At 37.9% G+C, this 26,720-nt stretch overlaps 1 protein-coding gene across 1 annotated transcript in view; it reads right to left on the reverse strand.

Moving 5' to 3' along the window:
- GARS1 (glycyl-tRNA synthetase 1) overlaps positions 1–26,720 on the reverse strand; it is a 39,955-nt gene that overhangs the window by 5,367 nt on the left and 7,868 nt on the right. Inside the window, exons 3-14 of the mRNA XM_036863395.1 lie at positions 25,677–25,779; positions 24,494–24,635; positions 23,187–23,275; positions 22,728–22,804; positions 19,238–19,383; positions 16,977–17,126; positions 13,960–14,122; positions 12,679–12,843; positions 7,595–7,702; positions 6,652–6,797; positions 1,878–1,963; positions 145–254 (exon numbers count right to left, since the gene is read on the reverse strand). Of these exons, the coding sequence (XP_036719290.1) occupies positions 145–254; positions 1,878–1,963; positions 6,652–6,797; positions 7,595–7,702; positions 12,679–12,843; positions 13,960–14,122; positions 16,977–17,126; positions 19,238–19,383; positions 22,728–22,804; positions 23,187–23,275; positions 24,494–24,635; positions 25,677–25,779 (1,485 nt within the window). The remainder of the gene's footprint in view (positions 1–144; positions 255–1,877; positions 1,964–6,651; positions 6,798–7,594; positions 7,703–12,678; positions 12,844–13,959; positions 14,123–16,976; positions 17,127–19,237; positions 19,384–22,727; positions 22,805–23,186; positions 23,276–24,493; positions 24,636–25,676; positions 25,780–26,720) is intronic.

The raw sequence follows: 26,720 nt of genomic DNA on the forward strand, positions 1-26,720 counted from the left end.
TTTGCTTTGTAAACAGTTAAGCAAAGGTGTTAACATTACAGTAAATAACAACTGATTGTTTCAGAGTTGTCTTAACATCACTCAGTAAATGTTGTTCTCTGACACTGTAAGAGAACAAACAGTACACTGTACATGACAACTCACCGTTCTCTGTTCATCTCCCTCGCGTATTTGGAATGTATGTTCAAATACTGTATACATGATCCTACCCAGGCCAAATGAGGGTTCGATTACACTCGGAACAACTTCTTCCACTGCAAGAGAGAGAGAAATTCAGTAACACTCTCTCAAACCTCACATAATGCATTTCAGGTCCTCTCTAAACAATTTTTACTGGCCCTAAAAATATCTCTATTCTAGATAGATTGTGATTGATCTTGTACATCAGGACAAAGAAATCAGAACAATCCTAAAAACTATTTCCTGGTAGAAAACACAATGCCTTTAAAGAGAAAACTGGAGTGAAAAAATTTTTTACCAAATTTAATTTTGTTTATACAGCATAAAAATGAAACAAGATACCAGGGTATTCCTTCCCCAGTTGGTAAGCTATGAACAATAGCAGCCACACTCTATCATCTGCCTCGGCTATGCAGAAAGCATTAAAACTCTAGAGCATCTGTAAGACTTTGCTAGAATTAAAAAATCTACCACCACAGCTGGCAAAATTAACAAAAACAACTCCTACATACAACAAGTATCATGTGATTTGTGTTTTCCTCTTTATCTTGCTATCTGGATGAGAACTCCTTAAGAGAGCCAAGTTACTGCCATCGTTATTTCCAAGGTTCTGGGGTCAGGAGCCCCTCAGAGAAGAGTTGGCTCAGGGACCAGCACTCAATCCAATACATTTACCAGGGGCGCCACAGCTCTTCCCATGGGTGAGGCTATGCCTGTGGTATACACAGGAACTGTCTTCATTATTACTTATTATTCAGAAAGGAAGCATGGCTAAGCACTATCCAGGTCTAAGTAAGGTAACTGACCCTAACCTTGGAGAATTTATGTTTCAAGAGAAATGAGATAACTGGAACCAAAAACTTACACATGAGAATAACATTTCAGAAATATGATCAAGGCATTTCCTGCCCATCCTTTCCTGGCATCCAAGCAATGGTGAAGTACAGCTCTGAGCCAGCTGCCAGGATCGTGCCTAAAAAGCCCCAGAGCATGAAGAAGGATCCCCTGCTTCCTCCTATCACTTTTCAGACTCCTTTTACAGCTCATTGCAGCCTGGTGACAATGATGCAGGCCAAACACAAATGGAAAAGGAGGCCTGCTTGCTCCATGGGCAGTAACATCTCAAATACCCACTACTCTTAGTTTCCAGAAGCTTCAATTCAGCCAGTTAACCACAAGCATCCTTCGTATATTCTCCAAAATAGTCATTTCCCAATTCATGGAATTTGTTCTACCAAAAATAATCATCTCCTTGGCTTTTAAAAAAGCCTGAAAGATCACTAATCCAAACGCCTTTTAACAATTTGCCAAAATAGACAGAAGGGATGAGTTCTCTCTTTTGCTTAAGAAACAAAAGGACTTTTCCTTAAAGTGAGGAAAAAAAAAAAAAAAAAGATGTTTATAACCAAAGAGATATTCTTCATATGTACCTCAGGTCACAGGAAACATAAAGGTGGCATTATAAATTATTCTTCAGTAATGAGTACAATTATGTTTAAAAAAAAAAAAAAACCCGAGATAATACCTTGAACATATTCATCAAATTTAGGGTTATAGCATTAAGGATTTATTTTTCTTCTTCAAATTTTCCATAAAATGGTTATGATATGAAACTTAAAAAAACAAAAAAAAACAAAATGCCTTTAAGGAGTAATGATTTTTGTTTGTTTGTTCCTTAATTATTTTTACAAATTTACCATGTAGTGTTTTCTGGAACCTCTTCACATTGACCATGTCTTTTGTCAACTGAAATGTTTTCCCTTCAGTTTCAATAGTAAATTCCCTACAAAGAAACAAGGCACATTACATATCGGTGAAAACACATATCCCATGCCTTAATTTAAAGAAGTTTTACAGATTGCTAAACTGTTTTTCATTTTAAGTGTAATACAACTTGGTCAACAACCCAGATATAACAGCTGAAGTCAAATTTAAATTATTTCATAAGGAATACCAAATTAATTATTCTAACAACGGCACCAAACAGTATTTTGGGAGGCACCCAAAAATGTGGTTAGTCTTATAAAATTCCACAAGTGACTTATGACCAGTTCCTTTGGTTTTGAGATCAAGGTAAAACCAAAGAAAAATTTTTTAAAATTCAGTTTTAGAATAATTACAATAAATTTGTCAAAAACAGTCCTGCTGGCAAAAAGACCACTGTTCTCATTACTGTCCCAACAAATGTAAAAATGACCAACTTGTCACCTTACAGAAAGAAATTTTAAAACTCCCATACTATTTCCAAAATAAACTTCGACACTTACATTGATGAAGATCAGCTTAAAAGAAGTTTAATGATTCTGCTTGACATGTCAATATAAAATACTATCCCCACAAAAATCACTGCCTGCGTGCCGTATGTTCACATCCTGAGATACGCCCATTCCATTTCAGGTTATAAGAATTCACCTTTATAAAGCACTTCGTGTAATACCTGTATTTCAGCTTATGAGGTATTTCCTCACACTATGAAGATCAATTTGGATGTGTCTTAGCTCACAAGCAGCTCAGGGCAGCGAAAAGAGTGCCCTCACGTGGTTGTCCTTGAAGCTGTATGGCTGATACATGGTTCACTGCATTTTGCTAGTTTCTAGCAGTGATAATCTCATGCATCATAGGAATGGTTTTCATTGACTGCCTCCATTTTTACTATTCTGTCTGAAGTCTGTGCACGCATGCATTAAAGACTCCATATAAACAGTATCATATATATTGTCTCTATGAGCACAATCTAAGTGTAGAGTAGGTAATAATTATAAAAAAGCTGAAATTAGCAAGGAGATAGCCATTATTTGAGAATAACTTTTTAAAACCTGTCTTGTTTGTAGATAATGATATCTGCTAGTAACCTATGTTTATTTTATTGGCATTTGATGTTATTTTAGCATAAACAGACATTAATTCTGGGAGACCAGAAATGTTTTAAAATTTCTTGTAAATTTTATCTTCAACTTACAAGAGTTCATCTTATGATAGTTCTTTTGACAAATACACATACATATGCAATCACCATCACCCCAAAGGTTCCCCTAAGTCCCTTCTCCTTCAATCCCCTCCACTGTTTCTATCGCTATAAACTACATTTGTCTTTCCTAGAATTTGGCGTATAATCCTTTGTGTAAAAGGGGTTTGGCAAAATTTCTGTGTATGAAATATTCAGGGTTTGCAGGCCATATGCAGACTCTCATACTCTGTTTTTTTAAACAACGCTTTGAAAATGCAAGTCATTCTTAGCTAGATAGTGGTACAAAAAACAACATGAAAGATGTTTCAAGTGCACTTAAAATGTACACTCTTTGGTTATCAGGTATTCTATAAATGGCGAGTAAGTTGATTAACAGTGTTTATATCTTCAAATTCCTATTGATTCTTTTTTGTCTACTTGCTCTACTGATCACTGAGACAGGGGTGTAGAAATCGCCAACTGTGATGGTAGATTTGTCTAACTTTCCTTTCAGTTCTGTTAAGCTTGCTTTATATATTTTGAAGTTGTTTTTAGTGGCATACAAGGTTAGAGGTGATGTGCCTTCTTGATGAATTGATCCCTTTATCATTATGAAATGCAACCTGGTAATTTTCCTTGTTCTGAAGTTAACTTTGCCTGATGTTAATAAGCCACTCCACCTTCTTTTTTTTTTTTTTTTTTTTTTTTTTTTTTTAAATTTTTATTTATTTATTTATTTATGGCTGTGTTGGGTCTTCGTTTCTGTGCGAGGGCTTTCTCCAGTTGCGGCGAGTGGGGGCCACTCTTCATCGCGGTGCGCGGGCCTCTCACTATCGCGGCCTCTCTTGTTGCGGAGCACAGGCTCCAGACGCGCAGGCTCAGTAATTGTGGCTCACGGGCCCAGTTGCTCCGTGGCATGTGGGATCTTCCCAGACCAGGGCTCGAACCCGTGTCCCCTGCATTGGCAGGCAGATTCTCAACCACTGCGCCACCAGGGAAGCCCACACTCCACCTTCTTGATTAATGTTTGTATGGGAAATATTTTAAAATTCTTTTCCTTTTAAGCCTATTTGTGTACAGGCATATCTTGTTTTATTGTGCTTCACAGATACCGCATTTTTTGCAAATTGAAGGTTTATGGCCACCCAGCATCGATAAATCTCTCAGTGCTATTTCTCCAACAGCATTTGCTCACTTCATGTCTCTGAGTCATACTTTGGTAATTCTCACAAAATTTCAAACTTTTTCATCATTATTACATTTGTTATGGTGATCTATGATCAGTGGTCTTTGATGTCACTAAAGGGTTCAACTTGCTGGACGCTCAGATGGTCGTTAGCATTTTTCAGCAATGAAGTATATCTTAATTAAGGTATGTACATTGGTTTTTATTTTTTATTTTTTTGGCCATGCCGCACGGCATGTGGGATCTTAGTTCCCTGACTAGGGATCAAGCCCATGCTCCCTGCAGCGGAAGCATGAAGCCCTAACCACTGGACCACCATGGAATTCTCTGTTTTTTAAAATATAACGGCTATTGCACACTTGATAGAGTAGTGTAATGGCTATTGCACACTTGATAGAGTAAACATAAATTTTACATGCACTGGGAAACCAAAAAAAATTTGTGTGACTCACTTTATTGCAACATTCACTTTATTGCAGTGGTCTCGAACTGAACCCACAATATGTCCAAGGTATGCCCGTGTATTACAGTTACAGTTTCCTGGAAATAGCATTTAACTGGGTCTCGAATTTTTTAACCAGTTTGACAGTTAAAAGCTATTAATTTGAGTGTTTACATCATTATATTTAACATAACTATCAATATTGTTGAGTTGAAATCTACCATTTCCTGAGTTATTTTCTATTGGTCTCATCTGTTCATGGTTCATTTTTCATCTTCTCCTGTCTTTTTCTGGAGTATTTTTTATTATTCTATTTTTAGCCCTCTCATTGGGTTATTAGTTATATCCCTTTGGTTTCTGTGTGTTTTTATCCAGGCAATTGCTCTGGAGTTTACGGTATTTCCTTTTCTAAACTTACCATGGTCTCCCTCCACACGTAATGTACACACCTTACAACAGTATACATATTCTTACGTATTCCTAAGTCTTCGCTCCCATCCTTTGGGCTACTGATGTCATACATTTTACTTCTACATATTATAAATTTCACAGTACATTGTTATTGTTTTTGCTTTAAACAACCCATTATGTTTTAAAGAAATTAAGAGATGTCATTTTAAAGAAATGAAAGAAAATATTACTCATTCACCCAAATATGTATCATTTCTAGAGCTCTTAATTTCTTTGGGTAGATCTAAATTTCCACACTTCTGCCTGAAGAATTTCCTTTAACATTTCTTGCAGTGTAGGTCTGGCTGGCAATGTATCCTCTTGAGTTTTTTTGTCTGAAAATATTTTCTCTTCATTTTTGAAAGATATTTTTGCTGGGTATATGACTTTTGTCTGTAAGCACTTAAAAAGATTTCATTCTATTGTATTGTGGGTAGGTACACAGAATTTCATTTGAGATACTGCCTCTAGATATTCTATTTGGTTTTTTTTTACATAAACATTCCCATTTCTCTCCTCATATGTTCATGTTTTCTCTTAACATCCTTGAGCACAGGAAGCATATTTATAGTAACTGTTGTTGTTTGTTTTTAATTTATTTACTTTTGGCTGTGTTGGGCCTTCGTTGCTATGGGTGGGCTTTTCTCTAGTTGCGGCGAGCGGGGGCTACTCTTCGCTGCGGTGTGCGTTCTTCTCATTGTAGTGGTTTCTCTTGTTGTGGAGCACGGGTTCTAGGCGCACAGGCTTTAGTAGTTGTGGCACGAGGGCTCAACAGTTGTGGCTCACGGGCTTAGTTGCTCCGCAGCATGTGGGATCTTCCCGGACCAGGGATCAAACCCGTCTCCCCTGCATTGGCAGGCGGATTCTCAACCACTGTGCCACCAGGGAAGCCCCTATAATAACTGTTTTAACATCCTTCTGTATTACTTTCATCACGTTTGTCATTTCTGGGTGTTTCTTTTGACTGATTTTTCTCCTCTTTATGAGTCATGTTTTCATGCTTTCTCATATGTCTAGAAATTTTTTATTGTTTGCCAGACACAGTAAATTTTATATTGTTTAGTGCTGGATTTTGTTGAATTCCTTTAAAGATTCTTCTCTATCATTTTTACATTTATACTTACAACAATTACACAGACGACTCCAAAGTTCAAAACAAGAGCACTGACTTAAGAGATAGACGTAGTTTCTAATTACCATGGATAAGTCTCCTCCTCTAAGAAAGTTATTGGGGAAAAAAAAAAAAATCTTTATAGTCCATATCAAGTCTATTTCCAGGCCATAATGCCAAAATCTCGACAAACACAGTCCTTTAAATGTAGCCAAGAGATAGTACTTACCTGCAAAACATTTCTAAAGAAACTCATCTCACCCTAACTTTCAAAACCTGGCAGAGAAGACATAGCTGACTGGAGCCCATGTAAAAGTACACATCTTAAATCGTACCCTTTTTCATTCAGTAGTTTCTCCACTTCTGTAATGTAACACTCATCACAAATGGCAAGGTACTCCATCACCAGCTTTGCATCCTTCTTATACGCCTTGCCAATTGCTCCCTTATTAGGCTCAAACTGAACAACGTTGACTGTTTTGTATGACGTAGTCAAGGAATACAAAACTACAGAACTGCCTTAGTATTTCGGGAAATGATCTTGAGGACAAGCCATCGTCGACTTAAAACAACTATCAGTTCCCTATTGGTGTCCGAGATCCTCTACATGCTGATTTCCAGTGCAAGATGAAACAACTACCCACAAAATCATTCAGATAAACCTCAGTCAAAATAAGTAAACATCATCAAGAAAGACTTTTTCAAAGTTACAGTGAGATAAAGGGATATTATCTAATCAGCAGTATAACCCAATACATACATAATAACCTCTGAAAACAATTCATTCATTTCTCAAATGTCTCAACACGACAGGATCTATTTCCTGTCACTGGCCTAGCCCTTAGATCAGCTCACAATCTCACTGGCTGGTAAAAGAAGAAAACTACTCCTCTGATGATCTACAGATCAAGTGAACTAAATTATTTCATCTACCATAAAAGGCACTCATCTTTTAATAGAGAAAGTATTCACCAGGCACCCTTTAATCAAAGAGCATGTATGTAGATGAAGGTGTGGGAAATGGCTGAGAAAAATTGGTCAGCATCCTGAAAGACATACAGAGCATTTTTCTTTCAAGGACCAAACACTGAGTGGGCACATGTCAGATTACGAGTAAAGAGAATAGGAAAGGAGCAATGAGATGGGTAAGATAATAGGTTTAAATAAAGTGCCAAAACATCGCAGTTTATCCATAGAACAAGGTATAGACTTGGACTTATCCATTTCCAAGATGTTTACACTGTAGTCCTGAGCTGTTAAAGTGACCAGAAAGGATATGGGCTCTTTCAGAGGCTTCTCAGCTACGAGTGGGACTTTGGTGGCTCTCGCATGACAAGAAAGGTCATAACAGGAACGGTCAGCGCATCCGACAATCTCAATCCAGCCCTAAGAAGACATAATAGAGAGAAACATTTGTAAGTCACACAAGGTTCATTCACAAATGCATGCGGATTATAGGTTAACTCTTTCACATACTCAAGAATAATTCAATTATAGAATCTCCACTCAACTTTTATAAATGTTTGAAATGGGAATAGTTTTATACATCTGGTAGTAGCAGCAGCAGGTGGGAAGGCAAGGATTCACCAAAGGGATCAGCAACATGAGAAGAGGAGATATTACAACAGAAATCATGACATTACAATAAAAGAGCAGCAGAAATAAGAACATGCTATCATGATGCTGTGGTGATGGTAAGTCTGAACATAGGTGACAAAGTTATGAAGGATAACACGTGTGGGGGGATATCACAGCATGCCCCGCACCTACGTCAGTCAGGTTCATAACTCTTCGCCGGAAGACTCTTATGAGAAATTACAAAGAAAATAACATAGTGTGTATGCATTTTTCTGAACCATTAAAAAGGAAAGAAAGGCAGTTCTCTGGTGGCCTAGTGGTTAGGATTCTGGGCTTTCACTGCTGGGGCCCAGGTTCAATCCCTGGTTGGGGAACTGAGATCCCTCAAGCCGTGCTGAGTGGCAAAAAAAAATAAAATAAAAAGGAAAGAAAAAGAAAAATAATAGATTACGATGCATCACAAGAAGGAGGAAATGAATAGAGTGCTAACGCATCCCATCAGCCTTGAAGGGTAAACAGAATGGACAGAGGACAGATGCTCAAAGAGGAAAAAGGAACTTTTTCTATGTTGCTATTTCATTGTTTTAGTGACTTTCTCCCTCTAAAAAGTTTTGAAAAAACTGTTAAGTAGATTCTGAAGGGTGTATTTAAGTGTTAACACCCAATAATACAGCCAGCCCTCTGTATCTGTGGGTTCCGCATCTGCGAATTCAACCAACTGTGAATGAAAAATACTCAGAAAAAAAAATTCCGGAAAGTTCCAAAAAGCACAACTTAAATTTGCTGCAAATCTGGCAACTATTGGTGTAGCATTTACACTGTGTTCGGTATTCTAAGTAACCTAAAGATGATTTAAAGTATACGGGAGGATGTGCATAGGGTCTGTGCAGATACTAAGCCGTTTTATATAAGAGACTTGAGCATCCAGGATTTTGGTGTCCGTGGGGATTGTGGAACCAAGCCTCAGCAGACACCAAGGGATGACGGTATTCCCTCTGTATGAAGTGTCTACTGCTCTCAAAACTTGGCATCAGATAGCTGTACTAAACACACAGATCAGCTGGCCACAAATGTGGGCATTTGTGCTCAATTCAGTTTCCTACCCAACAAAAGAAAACTCAGTAAAGAACAGGTACTGTTTCGGTCACAGAATAAAACTTAATAACAGCATTACTACCACAGGGGTGGCAGGTTCCATTTCTTGTTAACGCCTAAGTTACTTTTCAAAAGCAAAGTGTTTTCAAAAATTCTTAAGAACCTGTTATTTGAATAAGTACAAAAGAGGTAAAAAGCTTAGTTAAGTAGATATCTAGTTAGTCCTTCTCATGAATACTTACTTTTGCCTTTAATCAAAAGAGTTTGGGAAAATTCAACCATCACAACTACTAAGCTTTCCAAGCACATGCTACCACATGGGGTACTTCAAATAAAGAGGCAAATATAAAACTCATATAAGCTCAGAAACCCCAACACTTAACAACAACAAAAAAATAGGAATTAAAGAAAAAAGCTTAAAAACATGTAACTTGAGCATCTGACAGTCACTAAAGACGTCAACTAGTATATCTATGCTCTTAAACATATAAACTTGGGGCTTCCCTGGTGGCGCAGTGGTTGAGAATCTGCCTGCCAATGCAGGGGACATGGGTTCGAGCCCTGGTCTGGGAAGATCCCACATGCTGCGGAGCAACTCGGCCGGTGAGCCACAACTGCTGAGCCTGCGCGTCTGGAGCCTGTGCTCCGCAATGGGAGAAGCCACGAGAGTGAGAGGCCCGCGCACCACGATGAAGAGTGGCCCCCGCTTGCCGCAACTAGAGAAAGCCCTCGCACAGAAATGAAGACCTAACACAGCCAAAAATAAGTAAGTAAATAAATAAAAATTTAAAAAAAACATATAAACTTGCTCATTATCATTTACTAAAGATGTCAATGAACATATTTATGTACTGAAAGGTGACACTACAAAAACACGCCTAAGAATGGTAGACAACAACTTTGGGATCGTGCTTACCTCTGAGCAGAGAGAGGAAAAGGGTGGAACATTAGCTGTATCAGTAACTTTTTTATTAAAAAAAATAAAATATGAAGCACACAAAAAGAAAATATTAAAGGCTTTAAAGGAGTTCTCCCCTCTCCTTAAAAGTTTGTTACTTCGGAGCTTCTGGTCTTGTTTAGTCCAGTCTTCCAATGACCTTACACAAAACACTGTAGCCTAATCTCAAAGCTAGGCCCACATTTCTGTTTTTAAATTTTTTTCTTAATTCTTTTAAATTTAGGTATAATTAACATATAAGATTATATTAGTTTCAGGTGTACAACATAATGATTCGATATTTGTATATACTGCAAAATGATCACCACAATAAGTCTAGGTAACATCCGTCACCATACACAGTTACAATTTTTTTTTCTTGTGATGAGAACATTTAAGACCTACTCTCTAAGCAAATTTCAAATACATAATACAGTACTGTTAACTATAGTTACCAGGCTGTACCTTACATCCTCAGGACTTATTAGGCTCACATTTTCTGATCTCTCATCCTTGAGGGTTTGGCCACAGCTCTCACAGTGACACTCACGAAAGGATGAGCAGGAGTGCAGTAGGGTTTATGAAAGCAGTGTAGCACAATGGTTAAGAGCAGGGGCCTGGAGTCAGATAGCCCTGGTTCACATCCCAGCGCCACCACTCACTAGCTGTGAGACTCGGGCAAATTACCTAACCTCTCAGCACTTCAGTTTCCTCAGAAATAGGACCAATGCACAGAATTACTGTGAGGATTACATAAGATAATAATACACTTAGAACGGTATACAGCCCTTAACAGTTCCAAATATTAAATGAACAAACAAATGAAATGTAATCCAGGCCAGATTCAGAATCTAAATTGAGATAGCAAGAATTTGTGTCCAGGACTTCCCTGGTGGCACAGTGGCTAAGAATCCGCCTGCCAACGCAGGGGACACGGGTTTGAGCCCTGGTCCAGGAAGATCCCACATGCCATGGAGCAACTAAGCCCGTGTGCCACAACTACTGAGCCTGCACTCTAGAGCCCGTAAGCCACAACTATTGAGCCCACGTGCCACAACTACTGAAGCCTGCGCACGCAGAGCCTGTGCTCCGCAACAAGAGAAGCCACCGCAATGAGAAGCCTGCTCACTGCAATGAAGAGTAGCCCCTACTCACCACAACTAGAGAAAAGCCCGCGCACAGCAACGAAGACCCAACGCAGCCAATAAATAAATAAACAAACAAATAAATAAATAAAATAAAAAATAAATCTATAAAAAAAAAAAGAATTTGTGTCCAGTTTAACTTGAAATCTTCTCATACAAAACAGAAAATAGTTTATTGGCTTAATTTGGAAATGAAAAGAAATTCCAGAAAATGTAATACATTTTGAAGTTAATGATCACCTACAATCCAAAAATAGTTACCACTATCATTTTAGCATATGTCAAGTAAGCTTGTGAAGAAAGTAAAGTAACAAGAAAAACCTAACAGATTCTTTCCTAATTCCACAAAGGAAAAAGAATATATTAAAAACAATATCAGTAACAGCCACTACAGGTATATGCATACCATTATGCATGTACACATGTGTATATGTTTGTAAAGCATATAAAATTATCTTGAATAGGGGTTGACAAACCAAGACTCATAGGCTAAGAATCGTTTTTAGATTTTTAAAGGGTTGTTAAACAAAAACAAAAAACAAAAACCCCCAACCAAGAAGAGAGGCAACAGAGACCCACAAAGCCTAAAATGTTTACTATATTTACTAAAGAAAACATTTGTTCATGCCTGATCTAGAAAAGAGACATGAAACACTTCTGGGGAGCATACAATAGGAAGTTTCACTTTCTCCATAACACACTTAAGAGTTATTTTTTGCTTTCTGTTTTACAAAAAAGGGTCATCATTTTTTTAATGACTTTTATTTTTAATTAAAAAAAAATGTATCCATTAAAAGAAAGTCACTTTAAAAAGTAAAAAGTGAAACCAAGGACATGTGGGAACCATGGACTCTTGGGCTAAAGTCTCCATATGGGTGAGAAGCCTCCCTAGCACCAAATGAGGGAGACACCAGAAGGCTCTTGGCCCCCTTGTTTTGGATGCCACCCTGTTCCCACTGCCACCAATGCAGGAAGCATCTCCTATATCCAAATGCCTTTCAATCCGAAGTTTCAGCACTAATGTTCATGTTTGAGGGTTGGGGGTGGGAAGGAACAGTGAAGAGGTAAACTGGAGGTCTTCTCTGAATTATTATTAAATACACAGAATTTGAGAAAAGGTAGTTCCTAAACAAGAGATCAGAATCTACTAGTCTATCCCCCAAATCTACCAAGTAACTCTCGAAACTAAGAGCACTATGACCTTCTTTACTCAGCCTCACCACCACTTCCAACGTTTGCTGGGGTCCTTGTCAGGAAGAAGGCCACCTCATCTTAGCTGCACTCAGGGATATTACCAATCACTCTGCCCACACCAGGAAAGGACACACCAGCACTGCCCCATCAGTGGCCTTCTCTCGCTCTCTCTCACTCTTACTCTCTCTGTAAAAGCCATCCAAGTCTACAAAGGGCTTCTGGGGCACAGGAGTAGCCCCTCACTTATGAGAGCGCAGGGGGGCAACTACTTTTTCCATTCAGCTCAGGAAGAGATCTTTTTTTTTCTTTTTGTTCCACTCTGACATGAAGCACACAAAGGGCAACTTTGATATCCATGCTTCTAGGTTAACAATGTGAAAATCACATGGTAAAAACCACTGCATTCTACTTACATAGGATGTTTTGGATTCGGCATCCCAACAGTCACAGGCATAATGGGCCATCTCATTCTCCATGTGCTGTCGGAAGCGGAGCTTATCTGGAGATACACCAACCTTCACGAGGTAGAGGTAGATGCGGCCAATGAAATAGCCTAATACTGAGTTGTTAATCACGCCCTAAAAATAAATGAATAAACAAATAAGTAGATAAATAGGCAAGCAGCATGCAAGCAAGCATAGAGGAACGAACAAAAACACAAACATTAATGCTTTTGAAGGCCAAGGTACCATTTTCCATTGAGTTATTCATCATCTACTGAAAAATTTTTGAAACACAAGGTAAGCTAATTTATCCAGCTTTCAGAACAATCTTAGATACCCAAAATGTGATCTTGGCTATCTTCAAAAGGTTTAACTGTCAAGATAACAAGCAGATAATAATGGCGTCATTCAAAATCTTTCTACCATACTCACTGGGTCAGCAAAAATTCAGCCTAATACCTCATACCTTCTAAATCTACAGTGCTAAAAATGACATTCATAATAATGACCCTAAGGAATTGTAAATATATTTCTTCTGAATTAGCAGAAGTCATAAGACATGTTGAGGGGATTTTAATGTACTCTTATCCAATGAAATTTGTGAATCCCATATAGTATATGTAATCTTATATTTTTAGTACAGAAGGATCTTAGAAATCATCTAGCCCCATCTCCTAGCCCTTGCAGGGCTCTTTTCTGCAAAACAACTGACAAGTTACCCCTTAGCCTCTACTTGAATATTTTCAGACAGGAAGCTCATTGTTCCCAGGGCAATTCATTCCACTATTAGGCAGCAGCTACTGTTGGAATGTTTTCACTCACTTATTTCTCCAAGCAAATAATTAGAGAAATTCTATTACATGCAAGGCCTTACCCCAACTGCTATGGGTAATGCAGAAGAGTTTAAAATCCAGAGGGCTTGCTTTCTGTGAGTCAAAATGTCCCCCCAAAAGTAGTATACACTGTTAAAAGTCAGATTGATGGGGCACAGTTCAAACCAAGAACTTTTTTCCAAGTGCTCTGCTAAACATATTTTTCATGTTAGCCCCAATGGTCCACAGAGTGGCGTGTTCAGGTAATTTCCTCCCACTATAATAATAGTGTGTAATAAATACTGTATAAAAACACATACTGTATCAAAATAAAATGACTGCCAAAATAAGATATTTTGTCATCCAGTACACAGAATTTGCTAAGTGCCGAAAACCTGGAATAGGTATAATCTAAATTAAGTTACCTGTGGAATCTTACCTGTTCAACAGCATCTCCGAGGCGCATTTTCCGAGCAGACTGTCCGCTGACCTGGGCTTTCGCTGAATACAAATACAGGTGGAGGTCTGCCACATTCTGGAACTTGGGATGGTCTTTCTCACTGGGATCTACAAAGTGCTCAATTTCTGCCATTGTGAATTCTCTGAAAGCCAAAATATAAGGGATAAAAGATGCACACTTCACTATAAAAAACAATAAACAAAAGCCATTATTTTCAACTTCATTCTACAATGATACAGAATGATATGGAAAATAGTTTTTAGAGAACAGATTGATACAGTTTTTTTAAAGTTAGGAGAACCTGAGTAAACATCAGACACACACAAAAAATGAGATACTGAATAATGGCTTCCGAATAAAATGATTTTTCCTTAAAGCATTAGCAAGTCTTTATAGATGTATACTAAATGAAGCTCCTAATATTTACTTTTCATAGAATGGGAAATTAAAAGTGCATTGAAATTATTCTTTAGCTTTTATAGCAGTGTGATTTCTTCCTTTTTCTTGCTCTGAACAAGTAAATGACTGATAATGGCACCATACAGCTGGTGTCTTTAGAGTAGCAGCTTCTCAAATAAAGTGTTATTCAAGGCAGAGGACATAGGCATGAATCGAAAAAGCTAACATCAAGCTAACTGCATAATGATGAAATAAGTAGGCACATAGTAATGGTTTCCCAAAGAGATTTCCCTGAATGGCAATTTAGTAGCTATTGGGTGGAAAAGAGTTTTAAGTTAATTTTAGGACTCAAAATCAAATCTCTCTTCTTTAAAACACACACACAATTTACTAGTGCACTTTCATGATTATCTCAGATGTTTTAGAAGTAATGAAAAATTGCTTAAATGGTTCCTAAAAATACATGAAATGCATTGCGAAAGAGCTTTGATATTTTTTTCAATTTTATTTTTTAATGGTATCCCTTATTTGGTCCAACAGCACCTATGTCTTATCTTTCAACAGCTATCAAACATCTTCTGTGCGCATAGAAATATGAGAGAGAGAAGTATGATGTCTGTCCTCACACAGCTTCCAACTGGGATGACAGCAACAGAACATCTAAAATGAAGGGCAGATCAAAATAAGGACCTTGTCCAGAATCCCCAAATAATCTGCTGCCAAAGTCTTTCCATCTGTTCTGTCAAATAATCCCAGCTCAAAGACAGGAGATAGAAATCAACACTAATACTGATTGTATCAGCTGTCTGTTATCTTTGAGTTCAGAGACTCTACCTGGAACTCTGGAGACATAAAATAGTCACAGGACTAGAAGACAGAGCCAGCCAATCAAAATAAAAGTTAATTAAAAAAAATTTCATATGAACAATCCAATGCTCCCAACCTAAACCAAAGGAAGCATAGCTATACAAAGACTTATCACCTGATAACTCTATGTCAAGAAGAAACACTAAACAAACAAGTCCTAGCCCTACCATGAAACAAAAGCCATGGGGATACAGACTCGTGGAAGAATGAGTGGATTTCTAGCCAGGATCTTGCAGAGGCACATGACAAAACCAACCAAAATCCAGATGGAACACTTTGAACTGAAAGTGACCAAGGAATAAAATGTCAGGAAGCCCCAAGGGACTTTCCCCAGTTAACCCCTGGGATTGCTCCTCTGTTCTGACCATTTCTTATTCCACAGGCCCCAGGTTTTGCCTTACTTCACGGTCCTCTATAATCATCCAACAGCTACACTACTTGATGTAAATCCTCTCCAAAACAGTGGCTTTAGACAAGCTCAGTCTCACACAGCTTCCTCAGTATTCTGAAAGCATGCGTGCAGACACTACTGGGACAGAGGGGAAGCCCAGAAGCAAAACGAGAAAAGATACGAAGAAACCCAGACATTGAGAAATAAAACAGATTTAAGTCTGACAAGTTTTTCATTGTTACAACACCTAGTTAAAGTTTAGGACTACCTCTTCTCTCTGCAGCAAGGTCCAGGAGGGTCCTCCCCACTCCATTTCTCTAGGTTGTGCAAGCTCCTTCCTCATGAAGTCTCCCTTTTCTAGACCATTCAGCTGAAGGGACTATAGGCCTAAAGATACAGTCTGGTGAGAACATAGGAGCATTTCCTCAGAGGGTGTCATGGGGACTAACAAGATTAGGTAGGTGCTTTGATGTAGAGTCACAGGCTGGGATATGCTATGACTGACGCCTGTAATTACAGCAAGTAAGAAAAGAAGAGAGGAAACGGGTGGGCCACTGGGGCTGTGGAAAATAGTTCTGGAGTCTAAGAAAGTTAAGTTTACCTACATATCCCATTTTTATATCGAATTTATTACCTTAAGAGATGATATCAGTAAGAAAATGTATAGAAATCTCAAAAAACTTAAGTCATAAATAGCTAAGTCATAATAAGTTTCTAAAGAAAAACGTAACTCAGAAGCGCCAGGATGCCTTCCCGCACATTCTGGATACACCTGACAAAGGGAGGTTATTAGAATAGAGACAAGAGAGCATCTGAACTAGCATAGATAGCGGTAAGCTTGCTAGCTGGACGCTGTCATAAAGGTGCCCCAAATATCTGGAGGAATACCATCTGGCTGCTGAAACACCCTCACCCCAATACCAGCAATGCCATCTGCCCTGGACACCTAGAATGGCCCTCCTGCCCTAACCATCACCTCCTTCCTCCCCACCTCACCCTACACTCATCTATACCACCACTGCCAGAGAATGCCTCGGTGTAAACAATCAAGATCTTGCCATCCTCAAAACATAAGATGAACAAGGAGAAAAGATCATTTTGGATCAGATGTGAAACTTCAGCTATTCTTCACCCTCCTTCCTTTCCCTTCAAGTCCACTTCAGTCACTCAAAACTGTCCGTCATCCCAGAGATTACATTTGGAGGTAACAAACAAACAGCAAGTATATAATCATGTTAAAACAGCAAGTATATAATCATGTTAAAACAGCAAGCTTTTGTTTCCACTTCAATGCCAAAATCATTTACTAATTTCACCAGAAGAATAACATGGGCAGTACCTGACTCGGATCAGTCCAGATCGAGGGGAGATCTCATTTCTGAAAGAATTTCCAATCTGGGCAGCAGCAAAAGGCAACCTTCCTTGGTTGAATTCCAAAAGTCGTTTGAAATTCAGGAAAATCCCCTGTGCAGTTTCTGGTCTCAAGTATCTGGAAATATAAACAAATCAGTCTGTTATAAAGGAGGAAATTATGTTTTCCAATAAATCTGAAATTCTAGATACAAATCCTAAAAGTCCTAAATATACTATCTTCACACAAAGCTGTATGGGCCGTAAAAAAAAAAAAAAAAAAGTTTTAGAAATAGAAATTTTCCTCAGTAGCAAACATTCTCAAACAGGTAATAGAGAAGGTATCAGGTGATTGGCATGGCAATACCACTGTCAGACATGTCATTTAATTTCATCACTCCAGTGAATCACACATGACCTCTCTTACAATATCTCTAAAACCTCTGATATTCTCCTGACTAATCATTTACTTTGGAGGCAGATGACAATTTTAGATCCTTTTGAAAATAAAGTAAGTATACCTCTGCTGTTAACCCACATATTAAAGCATAACTGTGGAGCTAAAAAGAAGCCGGTACAGGCTGACATTTAACATTAGAGCTCACTCATCACAATCATCACACCATGGCAGGCAATTTTCAGGGTTTTTCATATCATTTTCTTCTTTGTACCCAGAGACACAAAGAAATAGAGAAGTCCAGAATGATCGACACTTTGTGGTACTTTATATCTTCAGCCAGAGGCCTCTTCTGTATTTCTCCACATTTTAAAAAGTTACCGTCACTCAAATACACCCTGATAGCCATTGTTTTCTTCTCAATTTCACAGACAATATTCTGGGCGAAACATCACATAAGAAAGCGCTCCCAACAGCCTACTTCAAAAGAAATGTTTTATGAAAACAACTTTAAAGTAAAGAAAAATTAAAATTTTACTCTCGTCTCACTCTTCTCTTCAACAACCCTTTTCATTTTGTGGTTCTTATCCAAATATAAGTATAGTTACAGTTAATATGTATATTTATTAAGTAGAATGTACTAAACTATACTTTATACTTTTCTATTTTCTAAAAATATCGTAAAATTTTCTCATATTTAACAGTTACAGAGTATTCTACTAAAATAACCTACTTTACTATAATTTATTTAACCATCCTGAAATTATGGGATAAATAGGTTATTTCTACTTTTCATTTATACACTCTTGATAAGTATAGCTTCCTTTCCTTTTGAGTTATTTCCTTAGATAAATTCACAGGAGTGGGAAGGCAGGTCAGAGGGCATGGCCCATTTTATGACTCTCTGTATGTATTGCCGAAATGAAAGGTTCACCCTTGGCCTCTTTCCACAAAATATCCTAAATCAACCCACTGTCTTATTAAAATAATTCCAATAATACATCCTGTCACAATTAATTTTTATTATTCTTTAGTTTCTATTCTAGGAAATATGATCTATCTAGCTTCTTCTAGCAAAACCCATCCTCTTACCCTAAAATGAGACCATGAGAAAAACATCTGAAGCTATGAAATGGAATACTTTGACTAAGTTTGTTAACAATGGACAAGGAATCTGGACATACAGATTCTTCTTCTGAATCATATTGTAAACTGTTCAGGTTTTCTTTACTCTATCTGTGAAAACCACACTTTAGCTTGAATCAACAAGCTAAACGTATCCTGTCCAACATGGTGGGTCACTAGTCACATGTCTATTTAAATTTAAATTCTTAAAATTAAATAAATTTAGAAATTCAGTTCCTCAGAAGCACTAGCCCCATTTCAAGTGCACAACAGCCCCATGTGGCTAGTGGCTACCATATTGGACAGCACAGATTATAGAATATTTCCACCACTGCAGAAAGCTCCATTGGGCAGTGCTGATCTACAACAAATGGTTTCTAAAGTCTCCTTCGACAGTAAGTTCAACGTCTTTCAAAATCATTCTCCAACCCTCTCTCCCGCCCTATGCAGCTATAACTACAAGATGTGATGATCACAGACTTCTGTGTTTATTTTATGACCAAAAAAAAAATCATCATATATCCTAAAAAAAAAAAAAACTATATTCAGAAAGAATTAGAAGAAGTAAAATTTAAGAATACATCTGTCATTATTTCTCCTTAATATATTTGTCTACACTTTCTACAAATCACTTTTCAAACATTTTCCTTCATGGCTGATATTGATATTTACCTTTTATTACAAGTAATTTTAATAACTTCATTACATAAACAATAAGTGATACATACCCAGGCATGTTTCCTCCAGGCCCAATGAAGGTCTTGAACATTAAGTTAAAAGGCACTGGAGGGGAAAGATCATTTCCAGTAGTGGGGGATTTTACATTATAGTTCACAAAAAGATCCCCCAGTTCTTGCTGTCCATAGTTATCGAGCTGAAGAATACATCAAGAAAATGATTAGTGTAAAAGACAGAAAAAACAAGGCATACGGTAAAGTATTATATATAAAACCCCATCCATCATTAAAATTCACCCAAAATAAAAACATCAGAATTAACCTAACCTTCAAGATATTTACATTAAACCCATAAACAGTTTATACTCTTTCCATTTACCAACAGAGAAATGGAGTATCTTTCTGGGACCGACCTAAAATTCACACACGTACCATTGAAAGATACAAAGGTACAATGAAAGATAAGGTAAAATACCTCTTGTTCAATTATAATAGTTACTGGTTGGCAAGAATCTGAATCACATAAATAAGTTTTCACAGTTGAATTTTACTACTCTGTATACTTAAGAGCCAGGTGCACTTCCCTGTCTATTAATTAAATGTGCATGTAACTTTCCTTTCCCACCAGATATTAAGTTCCTTGAAGGTAGAAGCTGTGTCGTATTCACTTCTGCATTTTCCAGGGCACTGCACATCCTATACATTGATGATCAATGCCAAACCCTCTAAAATGATATATGAGCTCCAATTCAAAAACTTCAAATGACTATGACAAATCATCTAATAGTAAAGAATATTTAAAACTTAAAAAAAAAAAATTCTAATAGAAATAAAATAATTAGATAAATCAACTAATGAGTGATGGTATGTGGGGTCAGAAAAACCAGGGTAAATCACCCAACTCCACCACTTATGGGTTGTGTGATTCAGGATCAAGTTCCAACCTAATCTCTCTGAGCCTCAGTTTGCTTATCTGTAAAATAGGAAGAACAGATTCTACCTCACTTCTTAACCACAGAGGGTGAATCAATGCCTTTTATTTTATTTTTTTTAATTTTTATTTATCTATTTATTTTTGGTTGTGTTGGGCCTTCATTGCTGCGCACAGGCTTTCTCTAGTTGCGGCGAGTGGGGAGCTACTCTTCGTTGCAGTGCGCAGGCTTCTCATTGCCGTGGCTTCTCTTGTTGCAGAGCATAGGCTCTAGGCGCGCGGGCTTCAGTAGCTGTGGCGCATGGGCTTCAGCAGTTGTGGCTTGCGGGCTCCAGAGTGCAGGCTCAGCAGTTGTGGCACACGGGGCTTAGTTGCTCCACAGCATGTGGGATCTTACCGGACCAGGGCTCGAACCCATGTCCCCTGCATTGGCAGGTGGATTCTTAACCACTGCGCCACCAGGGAAGTCTGTCAATGCCTTTTTTATTTTAAATTTTTTTTTAAAGTTTATTATTTATTTTTGACTGCATTGGGTCTTTGTTGCTGCGCGCAGCTTTCTCTAGTTGCGGCGAGCAGGGGCTACTCTTCATTGCAATGGGCGGGCTTCTCATTGCGATGGCTTCTCTTGTTGCGGAGCACGGTCTCTAGGCGCGTGAGCTTCAGTAGTTGTGGCTCGCGAGCTCTAGAGCGCAGGCTCAGTAGTTGCTCCGCGGCATATGCTCCCAGAACAGTGCTCGAACCCGTGTCCCCTGCATTGGCAGGCGGATTCTTAACCACTGCGCCACCAGGGAAGCCCCCTCAATGCCTTTTAGATAAACTATCACACTTCATAAAGCTAACAAGGAGTCACAGGCACTAACAGGTCCAGAAAATGCCATTATGTGTTGAAGCAACAGATGCGCCTCTGGCCAGGGAATCCACTGGGGCCATTTCTGAGTATCAGGCCGTTTCCATGGGTTCCTAACTTTTCACTAAAGATTAAACTGACAGCTATATACAACTGACCCTTGAACAACACATAAAACTTATAGCTGGCCCTCTGTAACCGCAGTTCCCCTGCATCTGCAGATTCAACCAACCACAAACCGTGTAGTACTGTAGTATTTGCTACTGAAAAATAGCAGAGTGTAAGTGGGCCTGCACAGTTCAAACCCACGCTGTTCAAGGGTCAACAAATGATACAATATGGCAAATCAAAACCCAAACTGTTCTCCTGGAACACATATCTGAGATGAAACAGAAAGTGCTCAAACCATAAATTATGACTTAACAAAACAACTAATTACTTCCTGTTTCTGACAATTTATTTGGAAATAAACGAAACTGTTAAGATCAAAGACATGTGCACACAAAACCTTAATAAGTCTAAAATTCTGAATGGGAAACAGAATAATTTAAGGGTAATTTGAGGTGCTTTTCATTTCTTCTTTCTTATAAAGGTCATGCCTTTGGAAAAGGAAGGAAATGAGAAATGAGGGTGTGGCTGTAACAGTATCAAAGAACAAGAATTGATTTTCTAAACCATGAGTAACAACACTAAAGCAATGAGCTTCAAGCAAGGGATAAAACATACTTCACAAGGTTCAAAATAAATTGGCAGATGAGTCAATAGCCAGATTAAGAGGTTTTTCAATTTAAATGAGGAAGGAGAAAATTTCTCAGCTCATGTTGGAAAGCTAGATACCACAGAGGAAAATCAGCATGTTTAAAAAAATTAGGGCAACAGTGGAGAAGTATCCAGTAATTTTCATGAGAGAAAAGCAGAGTTAGAGTCCTACATTCAGCCTCATTTATATACCAATGTAAAGAAAAAATATATAAACACGGCACTGGTTGTTGTTTTCTTTTATCCAAGGAAGTAAAAAAAATTTAAGAGGTGAGCCCTGGTGGACCTCATGATCAAACATGGTGCTGGAGAAATGTACTTTGCTTAAAAGGATGGATGAGGTGAGAAATCAGCAACATTCACATACAGGCATGTTCAACTTCCTGGGGCAAAGGTGTGCAGTTTTCATCATATTTTTAACGTAGTATGTGACCTAAAAAAAGGATAAGAACTACTTCTGATATAGAAGGTATTTCTGCACTTGGTAAAAGTCAGAATAGGTGATCTCAATGCCTTTCCTAAAACTTGTCAACTTCAATACAAATTATAAAACTAAAGGTCTACAGCAAAAGCAGGGGCCTGCCCCATCAGGTTCTAAAAAGAATAGCATGTAGTCAGGGACAGTGCAACCAGAAGCAGATCAAGTGGCTGATGAGACAGTGCTCATATAGATATCTGCCCTAAATCTCCACACTGAACGCTATCCATCATTAGACACTGTCCTGGTTTTTGCTGTTAAATCCAGAAAACTGGTTTCCGAGGAGAGAGAACTTATTTCATGCCTATTTACATTGACTTGCTAGCTTGACAGAAATAAAGGTTAGCCACAAAAGGTTGACAGAGAAGAAAATAAAAATGCAAAAAGAGATGATATGAGGGACAGAAGGTAAACTCTCCTTTTTCACTATTGTGACCAGGTCAGCAGAATATGGAATTCAACAGTTATCAAATGCTGAAAGACAGACAGCACCTACCTGGGTTATTGTGATCTCTCAAGTACTCACCTGGGCCAAGACACTTTCCATCTCTGATTTCTTCTCAGCAGAACACTTCTTATCAGACATCAATTTCTGTAGATGAGCTATAAGAACAACAGTGTTAGTACATGTCAATTTCAATCAATGGGAAAAAGGACAATGTACTTTTGAGTTTCAATGTTGGGCAGGTAAAAAAACGAACCCAAGGATAATGTTCTTAATTTATATGAATCCCATGGTTGATTTTACAGGGACAGTCACGATATTGTCTTGATTCTTTCCATGATTTAGAACTTCTAATTATCTGTATATAATTTTTTTTTTCAATAAGGGACTTGTTCTGTATACTTAAGATCTGTGCACTTTACTCTTTATATGTTATGTCCCAAGAAAAAATTTAAAAACTTGAGAGAAAAGTTTAATCCAAACCCTTTGTTTTGATCAATCCTACTTGAAAGGTTATTTATCTGAGATGAAGAACCATACCTTTCAATAGATGGTCAGCACGAAAACACTCTCCATTTTTTACATCTTTCACCATGAAGTCAGCAAATTTGTCTACATGGCCAGAAGTCCTAAGTTAATAAATGCCAAGCCAATTAGTCATTTTCATACAAATTAACACATAAATTTTACCTTATAAGACAATCTCCCTTCTATATATTTATCCAAAGTTTACATCTGTATATCTGAAAGATGGAAGCTCCCATATCTATTATGATATATCCCATGGTAGATAAAAATGTACACCAAAGAAAATTCTTCCTCAAATCTATTCCCACCCTCTCCCCAACTTCTTCCTCCCCTTAGGAAAAAAAATACTAACTAGATTACACTTTTCCACAAATTGTCATAAAGTCTGTGCTACTTTGCAGAATCAATAAATCCATGCTTATCCCATTATTATTACTGATCTAAGCAAAGGCCAAAACCATGGAGAATTTGACTAGCCAAGACCTTGTGATAACTCAGTATAGACACTGAACCATAAGGAAAGAGTTTTCTGGCACTGAAACCTGGTTGGACACTGGCATTCTCTCTGGACAGCTATTAGTGGGGCAAGTAGCTAAAGAATAGGCTGTCCTGATCCCTCATCAAGAATTCAACTTGTTTTAATTGGCTGAAATTATTAAGAGAGAGCCTAAACTATACAAATAGCAAAAATTAGCTCTTTAACAGGCAACATTAGATGAATGAAGTGATGAGATGCAAAATGTAAGAATTCCTCTTTCAGTTTCGTATTTGAGAAATCCTGACCTGCTTTCAACAATGTTGGTAGGAATAATCTAAATTTCTGCATTGAAACACCAATACAAATAGTAGCATTTGATTTTAAATACATACACACCTTTGCCCAGAGCTTCTATGAATTTATACTAAGGAAATAATCAGGATATACATAAAAATTCATCTATTGGGATGTTCAATGTAATCAATCATCAGAAACAACTTAAATGCCTACACTCATGCACTAGTTAAGTAAATTATGTCACATCCATAAAAGAGAATACTATTCTGTCATTAAAAATACTTTAGAAGAATACTTAATGACATAATGTTCACCTATATTATGTGAAAAAAAGCACTGTGCTACTAAACGCATATGAACATAAAAAGACAGAAAGGATAAATACAACATTTTTAACATGGCTACCTGTGGGCAATGAGTATGTATTTTCTTTGTTTGTCTTTATTTTCCAGATTTTCACAATGAACATGGGTAGTTTTTTGAATCAAAAAGTTACTTAAGTATGCATATTAAAGAATGTCAACCCTCAAAGTAGAGACCTTACTTTAAAACTGGCTCAGGGGTGAGCATGGTGCAATCAATCTCCAGAATCTGTTCCTCTTGGATAAAGTGCTGCCTCCAGGTCTGAATAATATTGTTTTTCAAAGCACATCCAACTGGCCCAAAATCATAGAGACCACTAACACCTGCAAAATATGAGAGGAAAACGGGTACTCTACCTTGTCACTCTGAACGAATCAAAGCAAGCAGACGTGAGAAACTGATACTTGTAAGACTTCACATACTCCCTAAAAATGTATTCAAGTCAACACTTCAAATCTCTTAATACTGAAGAGCCTTATTTCCAGCTAGCTGACAGAAGTAAAACTAAAATGGTCTTACTCCATTAACTGCAGTATTTCCATATTTGAAATTTCAAGTAGGATTAGCAAAAAACTAAAAACAAAAGAAGTTCCTCCACATGTAAGAAACAAAATGAAAAAGCAGATTATAGTTTTCTGCCATAGAAATTAGAAAATAATTTGCTGCATCAGCTGAATAACAATGATCTCAAATTTTAGCACCCAATTCTTTAATTTATTCTTGGGTATTTGAGCCACTATTTAAACCTCAAGAAGTTAAACATTTAGAGATCTGCTCAGACTAAAACTCAAATCAAGTTTCAGTGGCAAAGTACTGAAAGTCTAATATTGTTGCAGTAATCTCTGTTAACTATGAAAAATATCAGTGAATTATACTTGTCTACATAAATTCATATAGTGTTCAGAAAGATGTAGAGACTTATCTGCATAGCCATGAAGAACGTTTTCTCCTGGCAGTCGCCATAATGAATAATCTAGAAACTATGGTTTACCACTGCCCTTGTGGGGAGCGGCACAGTACAGTCAGCCAGTGCTAGAATGGCCCTCTACTGCTCTCAGGCCTTCATTGGCATTTTAAGAAGGGTCTGATATGTACATGGACACATCAAACACTTAATATCTGGGCCTCTCCAAATTGCCTAAGTCTTAATGGAAAAATGCTATCTCCAAAAATAAATAGGGTTGATGGAAATAAGAACTGATATCATGCCAAATGAATGACTCTAAACAAATGAAAGCAAGATATCTATCCTCTGCTTTGTGTGACCTGAAACTATTAGATATCAAGCAAGCTGTGGTTTTGATTTAAGAACAATATTAAAGCCACTAACAACACAATTTTTCTTTCTCTCATTAATCCCCTACCTCCATAAATAGCAAAAGCTTGATCGTAGAAAAACCTCCTCTTCAGGGTATCTTCCATTTTTGCTCTGTCCACAACATCATCTTTGGGCTGTAACGCTAGCTCCTGTAAGGGATTTTTAAAGAGAAAATATGTGATTGAACGAGTGAGTGGGAATTTCAATTTATACACGTGAATTTACGTTATTCCTCAGCAGAATTCAGTATAAAATTTATCAGACAAGATTTTGATACCCTTAAAACAAAAGAGGGGCTTCCCTGGTGGCGCAGTGGTTGAGAATCTGCCTGCTAATGCAGGGCACACGGGTTCGCGCCCTGGTCTGGGAAGATCCCACATGCCGCGGAGCACCTAGGCCCGTGAGCCGCAATTACTGAGCCTGCGCGTCTGGAGCCTGTTCTCCGCAACAGGAGAGGCCGCGATGGTGAGAGGCCCGCGCACCGCGATGAAGAGTGGCCCCCGCTTGCCGCAACTGGAGGGAGCCCTCGCACAGAAACGAAGACCCAACACAGCCATAAATAAATAAATAAATAAGTAATTTAAAAAAAAAAAAAAAAAAAAAAAAAAAAAAAAAAACAAAAGAAACCTAAGGGTTTTTTCCCCTTTGAGTTACAGAAAAGATACTTTTACTTAATTATTTAGGAAAGTATACGATCATTTCCAAGATTACAAGACTAAGCTTACTTAGATGCAGATACCGATAAGCAATATCTGAATTTTTAGTGGATCACTGTAGCAAAATAGCGACTTAAAACTCCAAACAGGAAATTCCCTGATGGTCCAGTGGTTAGGACTCAGTGCTTTCACTGCCGGGGCTGGGTTCAATCCCTGGTTGGGGAACTAAGATCCCACAAGCCATGCAGTGCAGCCAAAAAAAGAAAAAACTCCAAACGATTTCAGTTTGTTGATGGGACGTTTACAATTTGAAAAGTTTGGGAGCAGGTATCAGGTGACTAGAACTTTTCCTTAAAAAGAAAATAATTTAAAACAGCATAACCATTATTTGCAGGTATAGGAGAATTCATAAAGAACACAATGCCTTCCAGGGA

The sequence above is a fragment of the Balaenoptera musculus genome, chromosome 9 (genome assembly GCF_009873245.2).
Source record: "Balaenoptera musculus isolate JJ_BM4_2016_0621 chromosome 9, mBalMus1.pri.v3, whole genome shotgun sequence".
NCBI lineage: Eukaryota > Metazoa > Chordata > Mammalia > Artiodactyla > Balaenopteridae > Balaenoptera > Balaenoptera musculus.